The 13119-nt window shown below is 35.6% G+C and overlaps 1 protein-coding gene across 7 annotated transcripts in view; it reads right to left on the bottom strand.

Moving 5' to 3' along the window:
- ZNF236 (zinc finger protein 236) overlaps positions 1-13119 on the bottom strand; it is a 75493-nt gene that overhangs the window by 47636 nt on the left and 14738 nt on the right. For all 7 annotated transcript variants that reach the window (XM_014264248.3, XM_074547608.1, XM_005482894.4 and 4 more), the window contains exons 4-8: positions 11245-11423; positions 9624-9748; positions 6242-6414; positions 3472-3618; positions 1578-1649 (exon numbers count right to left, since the gene is read on the bottom strand). In XM_014264248.3, coding sequence (XP_014119723.2) covers positions 1578-1649; positions 3472-3618; positions 6242-6414; positions 9624-9748; positions 11245-11423 — 696 coding nt within the window. The remainder of the gene's footprint in view (positions 1-1577; positions 1650-3471; positions 3619-6241; positions 6415-9623; positions 9749-11244; positions 11424-13119) is intronic.

A 13119-nucleotide genomic window follows, 5' to 3' on the forward strand; every position in this document is an offset into this window, starting at 1 on the left:
ACAGACAGTGTGCTTGCTCTGAGTGAATTACTCCTTCAAGTCACAGTAACTAAAAAATTAGAGCAGTTCTTTAAATCAAATAGTTTATTGTGGTTAACTTTTTCTGTTGCCATCCAACTTCAATATGTGGCTCCAAAAGTAAATTATCTTCACTAAAATTTCATACTTTATTTCCAAGTGTCAATTTGCCTAGCTATGACCCTCAAACTTTTTTTCCACTCCTCTATTAAGATGACAGACTTCTCCCTCTTCTTCAAAAGAGAAGAGATGAAATCATGTCTAAGTATTTCATCTGATGGACAAGGCAGCTAACACACCTTGAGTCTCTTCACTAATAAACACATCACAGCATATTTTAAGGATTCTGATGGCTCTGATTCCTCCAGTATCATTGATTACAGTTCATGAATAGTGAACACTATAAACAGACAACTGAAAAAACCCTAAAAATTGCCAGAATGAAATACAGATCAGCCTGGATTTGGAGAGACTGTGTTAACAGTTCAGTTGTATGAGGCTCAACAAGGCCAAGTGCTGGGTCCTGCGCTTAGGTCACACAAACCCCAGGCAGCGATACAGGCTGGGGGCAGAGTGGCTGCAAAGCTGCCTGGCAGTTTCAGACACTTCTGGGAGGAGAAGGCAGTGGGATCCATTGCTCCCAACTCAGACCTCTCACTAGGAAAAACCTGGCACTCTTCATCACATTATCACAGAATACTTTGGAAGGGACTCATCAGCATCACCAAGTCCAACTCCTGGCCTTATGCGGGACACCCCAAGAGTCACACCACATGGCTGAGACATGGATGAGCTGCTTATGGAGACTTTAAAGCTGTACTGCCACATTTCCCAGATCTTGGTTTTGTGAGTACCACGCAAAATAATCAGTAACTGAAGTCAAGAGATGGTAAGTCAGATGGTCTGTCCCTAAGATACCACGCTGCAACCTACAGCTGACAAACAAGATGCTGTATAGCTGCAACAAAACCTGCCAGAATTCCCAGGGGAACAGGCACATACAGACCTTCCTGTACACCACAGCTGTTTGCTGTGGAGTTCTAGAAAGTCAACCCTGCATCATCCTTCCCCAGCTCCACAGCTCCTCCTGAGCCCCATGGTTCCTCTGCTACCAAAAACTGCCCATCAACTCAACCTGTATGAACACAGATCCTTCCCTCTCCAACCAAACCATGGTAATCCCTGGAAAATAAAGGCAGAAGGGTAGGCCAATCCACAATTTTTAAGAATCCTTACTCTCTGGTCTTCTTATACAGAAAAGTATTTACCTCTATTTTGAAGAGCTATTGAAGAGACTTACATGCAAAATCATGAGTGTGCAAACAAATGAGGCAACATAATGGCAAATGAAGCAAACATAATATTCAAGATCTGTTCCACCTCTAAATAACCAGCTGCATTCATGAAGGAGCTTCCCTTCACATATTAGCTGATCCAACTTATCACAAAGTATCACAGCACACCCTTTTTCACTAGGTAAATGAAATTTTACAAAATTATGTAAAGTTTCTCCAATTTATAGTCTTGACACAAAAATACGACCAAAACTTCACACTTACATTCTTCCATTTGTTATCAACAGGTTGCAAAAGATTAGTAGGGGATGTCGTTAAAGGCTGGGTGACAGAGTCCTACAGAGAAATCAAAATAATTTAAATCTTAATCAAAAAGAAGAAAAACATGGCTGACACAAAACATGGCAGAAAAGCAGCACAGAAAAATCAGTGTGAGAGAAAGAGAAGTACACTAAATCATTTTAGCTATAAATAAAAATGCAGCAAATGACAGCCTTACAGTCACTATAATTTAGAAATATTCTCATATATCACACAAGAGTACATTCTTTGGTAGCACAGCACTTCAGGAAACTTCAGCTTTTGGAATGGGTACTTCATAAGGACATAATCCTTGCTTATCCCCAGGTATGTACCAAGGGATGACAGAGACTGATGGCAAACGTCAGAATAGAATTATTATACTGGAGATTTGCTGTTAAAGCAGTTCTGCAAGTTTTCAGCAGAATGAACAAAAGTTCTAATGTAAGAATGCTAGTGCTAATCTAATAATGCACTAAGTTTCTAATGCAATTTAAAAAATAGAAATAATTAAATATATGCAGATTCAGACATAAAATTACAAATAAAAAGCATAATCTCCTCTAATATGCAATTGACATCATTTTTTATCTCTGCTCCACCTTGCTAAACTTATTGGCATCTATTTTAGAAAGAATGTTTTTCTCCCTCCTCTCTTTGCTTATACTACTGTATGGCATTTTTTGCCAGTCCACTCTTGCATGAAAGCAGCAAAGTATTCATGCAAGCAGAGATAACAGCCCACCGCTGTAATAACAATATGCTAAGTAAATCCAAAATATTTTAGTAAACAAAAAACAAAACAAAAAAAACCAGAGCTGGCCAGGGAAAAAACACATGAGGTAATAATGAAGGAATTCTTTTTCATCCTGCTTTTAGGATTAGGCTTGAGAATGTAGAAATGTAAAAAAGGACATAGTGAATATATGTACTTGCAAACAAGTAAGACACATTAGTCTTTCTTTTTATGAATTAACATGGAGAAACAAATAGCATCTGCCCTATAAAACAACTTCGGAAAATGTAAAAAAAAGCTTTTCCAAACATCATTACTAGACAGGTTATTTCAAGAAGACACAGCTGCAAAATGAAGTTCAGACTTCAAATGTTAACCTTCCCCTTTCAAAGACTGCTATTACTCATCATCCACTGAACATTAAAGCACAAGTTGGAGATAAGCAAAGCAGAAGAGACTAGGAGTAGAAAAGATTGTTCTAATAAAGAAAAAAAGAAGAGTACTATGATAAATGAAATATGCACTGGTTTAAAAAATACTGTAGTCTTATGAAACCAGAGATGTTTTCTGAATTTGAGCTCTTTTTGTATCTTGGTAAAGAAAAAAAAGCCATTCACGGCTTCCAATAAAGCTGTATTTTTTCCTTTATAATCTGCCTAATAAGAAGCTAACATTTTAAAAAAGTTATCAGATATACACAGAAGAATCCACCATGTGTGTTATATAGACTAGAATTATACAAACAATTTCTGAAAATGATTTGAAACTAATACATTTTTTCAATAGTTCTAAAACTTCCCCATAATTTTTATTTTATCAGAGGAGGCTAACTTAATCTGTAAGAACAAGAATTATACTTTACTTAGTTGCAGAATTAAACTGCTACATTTTCAACCAAAGTGTCGAACTGTAAATACTTTTTTGCATACGGTTGGCCAATTTACATTTTCCCAATATTTAATTCTGCAAATTAATACCAAAAATCACACAAAACTTGAAAAAGACAAAAGACAGCTATAGGTCTAGAAGTTCTAGTCTAGCTGAAGAATTACTGGAATTATGATACAGACCTAATTAAACTCTCAAAGACATTTTCATTTCATTTGGATCAGCAAAGCTTACCGCTGTAACATGAGATACATCTGTTGAAGCACTTGCAGAATTCTGTGCACCACCCATGTGCATCTTGCTGATATGTGTATTTAAACTACCCAAGCTTTTGAAGACACAGCTACATTCTGTACAGTTGTATGTAGGGCCATTCTTCACCTTAAAAAAAAAAATTAAGTAAATTTTCCCTACATCTACCAAATATCATGTTTTTACATTATTTTTCCACATAACAAGTAACTATGGGATTATGAGAGCTACAATGGTTTATTTTTTCAAGTACTAATATGCAGTTATGGAGTCAGGCTGGTACCTCTTGGATATATTCAGATTCATACAATCATATATAATCTATGTGCATGACTACAACTGCTTATTACCACTTGACAACATTGTGAAGCAGCAGACAGCAAAACTCATGTCCCGAAAACGAGGTCTCAGGCCTTTTTCTCTTCACCATCTCCTACCATTTCACACTTAAAAGCAAAACTGAAATGCAACTTTACAATTGAGATTTGCCTGAAGAGGAAACACCACACATAATACAAATGGAAGTTTGAAAGTATGAGATGAAAAAATTGCAGACAAAACCAACATCGGGAAGAGCAGGGAAGTTTAATGCCTAGTTTGACCTGAATTTGAACACACAGAACTAGAAAGTGATCAGCAGTCACTTGTTTGAGACTTTCAGACCAATGGGTTAAGGTAATTAAAGCAGTTAAATTTGCAGATTCCAACCATCCTCACCTTCCCTCCTCAGTCCATCAAACATCAATAACAGCCAGTGTCATACTTGCAATGTGCAGGTATTTAAAAGAAAACACACTGCAGTATATTATTGAAGAAAACACACTTGCAATATATTACTGATATTTCATATTTTGTGATAATAAACTGCCAACCAGATTTTCAAAAAGAGGTATTAAGTAATAAAGTATGCTACAACTAAACTTTAGGAGTGCTTTAGGAAGCGAGAATCAACCTGTAATTCATTATCAGCTACAATGTTATTCTGTAACTGTCTCAGAATAAAACAAAGAATCCAGAGAGTTCCACACAGACTTGAAGAAAACACAGAAACAGCAAGAAAGAAAAAAAAAATCAGTAAGTTAACCAAAGCAGTAACTCAAATGCAGGCTCAGGACTGCAAAACACAGCATAGGATGTGATCAAGAGTGTTTATTTAATGTATTTTATCCCACAGCTTGTTCTCTTCTTACAGAAAAACAGAGTAACAGAGAAAAAAGTAAAAAGTTAACTAATATTGAAAAATGTCAATTTAAATTATTAAAACAATGTTGGTTCATTTTTTCATGTAGTATAAGCTATCACACATAGAGAGCTGTCAGCCTTGAGGATGACCAGTCACACCAGAGAATCACAGAATCAACTAGGTTGGAAAACACCTCTGAGATCCTCAAGTCCAACCTACGACCAAACACTACCATGCCAACCACACCACGGCACTGAGTGCCAAGTCCAGTCCTAAATATTTATGTCCATGGATGGTGACTCCACCACTTCCCTGGGCAGCCCATTCTAATGTCTAATCACCTGTTCATGAAGGAATTCCTCCTGATGTCCAACCTAAACCTCCCCTGGCACAGCTTAAGACTGTCCCCTCTTGTCCTGTTGCTGGTGGCTTGGGAGAAGAGGCCAACCCCTACCTGGCCACAGCCTCCCTCCAGAGAGTTGTAGAGAGTGATAAGGTTACCCCAGAGCCTCCTTTTCTCCAGGCTAAACATCCCCAGCTCCCTCAGCCACTCCTCACAGAGTGCTTCAGACTCCTCAGCAGCTTCATTGCCCTTCTCTGGACATGCTCCAGGACCTCAATGTCCTCCTGAATTGAGTGTCCCAAACTGAACACAGTACTCCAAGTTATATGACTTAACATAATTAAGTGTATCACACATTATTAGTATCCATATACTAAGGCACATCCTAAAAGTAAGAAGCTAACATGCTAAAAGGATCCTTAGTAATACCTACCATTGTAACACAAAAATGGAAAACAAGACTGCAAATCTCAGTTAGGAAAAGAGTGAGAACAAAGATGATATTGTGCACACAGGAAATAAAAGAAGCAAAAAGCACTACCTCTATCACTTCATAATTTCAAACCAAAACTGAGTCTCTTTCTATGGGTATTTCCAACCACAACTCACTAAAGTTTGCAAGGAAATTACTAAACAAAGTTGCATTGCTCATATTGCTAACAAGATTGTATTACTTTATCACAGCAGTACCTTCTGAGTCTTAAAAATTGTCTGCCAAAAAGAGAAAAAATCCAGACATAAAGAGGTCTGAATAATTCTTTTAAAAGAACTTATTCTGGAATTTTCTTCTACTTGTAACCAGAAACACTCTGTAAAAGGCTGCAAAACATACTTCAAAGACAAATAGCAAGTATGTTCTAAAACAGAATTAGTGAGCCGCTGCTTGGCATTGAAATTTTTCACCATTTTCTGCTTGGCTACTTTGGCTTACTTTCATCTGATTCTAGTCCTTGTTCTCCCAAGATAGACACAGGTACATTTTTGTGCACGTAACCCCACTATTCATTAATCTGCCCATGTACTGAAAAGACACTGGCCAATGAAGGTTTTGCTACTTCTCCTGACTGTAATTTATTCAAACAAGCTAAGGGAAGCTCAGAGGTAAAAACAGCAAACCAGAATCTATACTATAGCAATAAATGCATACTGGTTGGAGCACACAGGAATAGCAAAACCGAGTTAAGCTGCATGTTAGCAGCCAGGACTCGATGAATAATGGCCTTTACCTCAGAGTGAACTCTCTGGATGTGTGACTGCAGGTTGCCTTTCTGGGAAAAGGCGGCGGGACAAAAGGCACAGGCGTGGGGCTTCTCCCCCGTGTGCTTGATCATGTGGGTCTGCAGAGCCCCCTTCTGGTTAAAGGCCTTCCCACACTCGCTGCACTTGAAAGGTCTTTCACCTGCAGGGAAACAGCGGGAGGAGGAGGAAGGGCAAGGAGATTTAAGTAATGTCAGCAGTTTTCTGTAGCTAAACCAAAAATTGTATCCATTAAAATAAAATACACACGTTATTATATATGTTATTAGGAGGTTTTGACAATAAAATTGTTTACCTCAATTACCAACCTCAGCACCTACTCCGATGAAAATGCGGCCTTGTTGAAAAGGTTTTGTGACTTAGCTGATGATTACCAGTTTAAATGGTAAAATAAAGGAAATCTAGATGAAGCAATTATTCAAAATACCTTCCCTCAACTTGTGGTTTGAAAGATCTCAAAAGCTGCAATGCAAAATCATTGGAGCAAAAAAAAACAAAGGGAAAAAGAAAAAAGAAACCCAGATATGTTTTATACCAAATCCTATAAAATGCATACACCTTCACAGAAACAAGCAGGCCCAGAGGGTAAATGGACAGTAATAAATAACTAATAGTCAAAATTAAACCTTTTATCTAATTTAAAATCAGAAAGTCTTACAGCAACTCTGCAAAAGATGGTATATGGTTCCCACTCCCCAATAAATATTAAGAGTCGTTCACTCTTTGCAACCACACACTGAAAATACACAATGAAATAATGTTTTAGACAGTTCTGCTCAGAAAATAATTTTAAAAACTGTTCATATTGAATATTTAAAGAAAAATTAGCCACCATTTTTACAGAAATGCTCAGTCACAATTTCCCAGTTTTGGTGCCCTCAGTACTGTGTATAATTACACTTTTTGTATGTTACCAGATAAGCATGAAGAACCCCCCAGTTAGAGAACATACCAGGACTGCTTAAACAGATTACAAAGCTACATAAACTTACTAATGATAAATTTCAGTTTCTTACAACCATGTGTCCTACTTAACTCCTGGGAACCTCCACTTTGAACTTAGTAATTATACTTTTTTTCTTTTAGTGAAATAGTTCAGCTGTGGTAACTCTAGGACCTTGAAAATAGTTAACATCTTGCCTTTGCACATTTCCACAGCCAAGACCAGTATAAGCACCACTGGGTGCTATCTTTGATACACCAGTAAGTCCTACCATGTACACACTAAATCAGTTTTAATAAATATTTTTATAGTATTTATCATTTTATAGCTGTAATTACATCTACTTTAAACTTATTATTTCTTAATTAAGAAACAAAAGAACAAAAGCAGCTATTTTTCTGAAATTGATTTCAAGCATATAACTCACTGAAGGAATGTGTATCTTCTTTTCTGCTGCTTAGAGGTTTTGAAGGTGCCTTAAGGATTGCAGGTTTTAACTGTATATTTTTTAAAAGAGATTAAAATTAAGGACACTGATTCACATCTGGAAATACAAATTCCTATTGGGCTTTCATTGGCAAAAAGCTGAGCTTCCAGTAAGAGTTGCTGGTGGACACAGGGAAGTACTGCTTCAGGTTAAGTTTGCCTATGTAAGTAAATCTCATTATAAAAATGAAATCTTAACTCTGCTGTGGAAATGTGAAATTCCTGTATTTCTCAAGTGTAACTTAATAAAATACAGATTTGAGAGGGGGGACAAGGAGTTCATAACTCAATTATTAATGTGAGAATTGCAGTCCCTGAGACTGGATTTTTTTTCCCAGAAGGGTGTATGTGCCTGAAATGACTAGCTAGAACAAAAAAAGGACTGCAATTAAGAGACTAACCTAATGCCACCCATTGTGCACAGATCTGCTATTTTAACACTTAAAAACTTGGGCATTCTAAATTCTCTAAAACAGAGCAGTTCTTTTCTACATATCTACCGTACCTCAAGCCGCCAAATGCCAGACAGATTGTCTGCAGATTTGGAATACTAACATACTTCACAAATTACATGAGTATTTGCAAGGTAATTGGAACTTAAAATGACCTCCCATCATGTGCAGATTGGGGACCGCATCTTCTGTTTCCCAACAGACAAATGTATTTCAGTCTTCAAAAAAAAATTATAAATGCCCTTGAACTTTTCAAAGCTTTAAAAAAGCATCCATAACCAACTATAATCTTGTTTATTTATTCTGACGAAAATAAGCTAATTAAGTAAATAGAGCCAAGAATCTAAAATACTGAAGTTAATTTTCACTGACCTTTTTTTGATCTTACTTTCAAGCAATTGTTTTAAAGCAGGTACAAGGGTGACCTCTTGTGTTACTTTTCTATAACTAGATCTGTAAAACTTCAAAAGATTCTTAAGAAAGTGTCACACAATGGTCTTTTTATTTCTTTGTAAACAGGACCATTCTTGTAAACGGCAACTCATCACATCACTGTCTGAACAGTGATATTACACTGATTGATACTACAACAGTATTAGTCAGTGCAATAACAGAATTGTACACTTACACAAAGGAATACCTGAATTAAATAAAAACTAGACAAATGGCAATTTATTCAGTATGTATGAAAAATACATATTGAATATCACTGGAATATCTTCAATGAAGACTTTGTTTAAAGCCAAACTCCTCCTATAATAATGTATACCTGGTTAAAACATAAGAAGTATTCTTTTATAGTCATCTATACACTTCAAAAGTTTTATGTTATTTTATGCTTGGCATTTTTAAATTATTTCAATTGCTTATGGTTTAAACATGCACATATTTATGATAAATGTGGCAAAAAACATTTCCTACTCATTCTGCAAATTTGAACAGTTACCTGCACTTCTTCAATTATTACAACCTAGGCTTATCACCTCAGAAAACCACTTCTTAAGTTTAAATTAATCAATTTTAAAAATGCAAGACTACTACTTTATTAGTATCATTACTTCTCATGTCCTTGTGCTCTTTTTGTAACTAGATTTTAGAACCTGCTCTCTAGAGCACATAAGATGTAATTTAAAGTAGATGACTGGCCCTTATCAAGAGATTCTGATTTTAAGGCCCATTGAAACCAAGTACCAAAACTGATATTTGGAAACAAATGAAATGTATAGATTTTTTCACATATTTTAAAATGCTTCTAATCATATAAATCTGAAAAATTTAAAAGCATATAAATTTCCTAAGCAAATGAATTAATAAAGTTTATTTTAAACCAACAGGTAACTGTATCTAATAAGCCAAATGTATTAATAATATTTCAGGTCCCAACAGGGAGAAAAAATACATGGCATTTCAGAGGTTAACTGATATTTTTAAAACAAAACCAAATTAAAATAAGTACTTCCACAGCCTTACCCGTGTGTATTCTAACGTGCCGTGTTAACTGACTCGGTTTCTGGAACGTCTTCCCACAGTGAGGACAGGAATAGGTAAACCCACTTCTATCAATGTTTCTGTTGTAAGATCTGGTATTTGATACCCTGTGATTAAAAAAAAAAAATAAATTAAACATTATTTTGAAGATGCCTCTTTTACCCCATCAGTTTTAACATAGGGTTAATTTGATGGCAACATAGTATCAGCTGCAACAGTGAAAACCCAAACTCCATAATGATACTGAAAGGACAACACCAGCAGCTCTTTTCTTTTTTTTTCTTTTAGTTATTTCTGCAGTAAAGATCTGATACATCTTAGAGGCTCTCTTCATATATCTTCAGGGTAAATTCTGCCAAAAGTATACAGTAACTTCACATTTTGGTGGGAACCTTCAACTCTATTTCTTTTGCCTGAATATAGCAAAGTCCTTCATTCTGAACTAGAACACACAAATCTCACACACTGCAGTACAAATGCAGTTGCTGAAGTCCAGTGAGAGCAAGTTAAGAATTTAACAATCCAAATATTCACCACTGACCCTCAAATACAAATCACATTCTCCAAAGAACCACAGAAACAGAGAATATAAATTCCCAAAATTCATTTAGCTACAAATCAAATTAACTAGTTTATTCAGACTAACACCTCTAAACAGGAGTTGTCCACAAGAACAATGGTTTTAGCAGGTAATACATTTACATAACTCAAACCTTACTTGATACTGCAAACCTTTAAATTTCTGTTCGCAGATTGAAATTTACAACACTTGTTTAAACCTCTTGCAACACAACTATTACGATCATAGAATCTGTATTAACTTCTAGTAAGAAGAACAGGGAATAGACAGCATTTCTTGGTTTTGAATATGTAATTTTCCTCGTCTGCTTTTTACAGAAACAGTGAAAATTAAAAAAGAGATCAGCTGTCAGGACTGCAGGCTTTTTTAATATATAAAGTAAACCAAGAGAAGTTTTTCTTCGTTCTATCTTAAAGTAGTTCTCACCTTCCTCAAAGTAAAGTTAAACTAGAGAGCTGAAAGAAAAGACAGAACAAATATTCACCAAAAATAAGAACAGCATTTACCAGGGCTCTTTTTTTCCCCCTTTCATTTTGTGCTTTTTCAGATTTACAAGAAACTCATGGGAGGCTGTAACGGGGAAAGATGATTAAACTGCAAAGAACAAGTAACACCTTTGCAGAATGAAAGCATTAAAACTTTCGTCATTATAATAAATGCTATATAAAATTAATATACATTTGCTTCAATATACTGCTATTAGTGCTTAAAATCATAAACACACTTCAAAAATCACTTTGCATCAGAGAAACTTAATGCATGTTTACAAATAGCTTGCAGTTGAACTATGCTTAGTATGTATGCCTAAATACAAAAACAGGGGGAAAAAAGACCTCCAAAAATAACCACCCACTTAAGCAAGGTTTTAAAAAGAAAGTGTCATTTTAGAACAGCATATCAAGGAAAAGAAATTATCTGCATAAATCATGGTACTTTGCTGACTGGAAATACTACTTCTGCTCTTCCCAGCTATCACCATAAAAGTAACATCTGCTCATTTTGTTATAAACCCATGATTGTCACCTTATTTTACAGTGAGTTTTCATATGCTCCTTTAGCTGTGAGGAAGTTTCAAATTCTTTTTTGCAAGACTTGCAGCTGTGAATCCTACTGCCTGCCAATTCCTGACGATGTTCTTCCATGTGTATGGACAGCTGACTCTGTAAAGTGAATTCATCTCCACACTCTGAACAGATAAGATTCTGAAAGAGATAATAGAGACTGATTTTTCAAAACAGTGCACAAGCTTTGTTCAAGCAGATTAACTTACCCTTCTATGGACATTGGCAGCTGGAAGCAAGCAGCGAGGGAAGTATACAAGCAAGAAGAGTTTATGAGCCCTGTGATATAAATCATGCACAATAATCACTGCAAGATTATATTAATATTTATATTTTAAGAAACTCCAGTAGAATTGCATTCTGAAAAACTTCATATGGCAGCAGAAACAAGTAGTTCAGTACCATCCTCACCACTCCCTATTTCCTCAGTGGGCTGGTTCAAGACACATACAGAAGCTCACCCCAGTGCCATTACACCATGGCCTACAGAAACATCTGTAACAAATAATTACTTTCTAACCAAAATCATTGCAACTGTTCAGGGATTGTTCAAATCATTCAAGCATTTCACACTTTTACAGGTTAAAATGATATTGAATGTCATTTTTAAACAGTAAGCCCACCACAGTTAGCCCTGACTTTTAAGCTTTCTTGACAGTAAAGATGACAGAAATAAAGAAGGACACAGTGTTTCAACGCATTAATTTCAGAAAGGTTTTTTTATCAGCTCAGTTTTCAGTAATTGTGACTATCACTGTGAATTGAAATGCTTCTTATCCTCCCCTTTTTCCTCTCTCATAATGGTCAACAAGAAAAGTAAAAACAAAACCAGAAAACAACCATGTTCATTTCAAGAAGGATATTGACAAGAATGTTTTAATCAAGAGGAACACAGGTATGCCACTGTTATTTTTGGACTGTTTTGACAATAAATTTGTTCTTTAAGTCTGAAAAAAAAAAATTCTGCTGTATCACATTTCCAGACAAAAGCTTAAAAAGCTGAAGTCCTTTAATGTAATTAATTACCAATTCAAAAATTATTTGTTTAATCTAACTTAGATGCCATTATTACTGCATTCAAGTTACAGAGTAAGCAACAAATAATTAATTTTTTTTTCCTAGGACATACATTCAAATCAGAATACTTCTTATGGGCATCTACTGCTTTTATACAACAAATTTAGCTTATGATCTTAGATTTCTACAAGTTGGGGAAAATTTTATGACGGGAAACCTACAATTACTATGCCAAGCTCAGGAACCTCAAAACTGAGGGATTTTGAATCGCTTCTCAGCATTTTTTGGATATGCATATGTATCATGTTAAGTTGCAAATACACATATTCTATTCAGCAACTTCTACAAGCAAAAAAAATAACCTAAGACTAAGTTATTTGACACAATTAAAGTCTTCATTATTCTGTTCAGTACTGTGAATTTTGCTGTAGGAAAGCAAGATTACAGTAAAGCAGAAAAACTACAGAAAACCCACCTATATATCACACCAAACAGATTCTGCTGTAGGCAATACCAGATGTATTTTCTGCTCCTCAAGCAAACAAAAAAATCACCACCTTGCACAGAGCAAGTAATGGAACACTGTAACCTCACTATGGTTAAAGCCATGGTTAAACAGAAGGAGCTGGTCATATGCAAAATTCCCAAACTCAGAAAAAAATTTTTTAAGCTTTATTCATTGGATTCTGCCTGTTTTAGCTCTCCCTATATTACCAGATGCAACATCTGAAGAACACTTTGGAACTCATGATCTTCACCTGTTTTGTATCTATGACTCCCAGCATCTGTAAAGGATTTTAATCTGCGCTTTTTCAAAAGA

This window comes from Zonotrichia albicollis, chromosome 1 (genome assembly GCF_047830755.1).
Source record: "Zonotrichia albicollis isolate bZonAlb1 chromosome 1, bZonAlb1.hap1, whole genome shotgun sequence".
Lineage (NCBI taxonomy): Eukaryota > Metazoa > Chordata > Aves > Passeriformes > Passerellidae > Zonotrichia > Zonotrichia albicollis.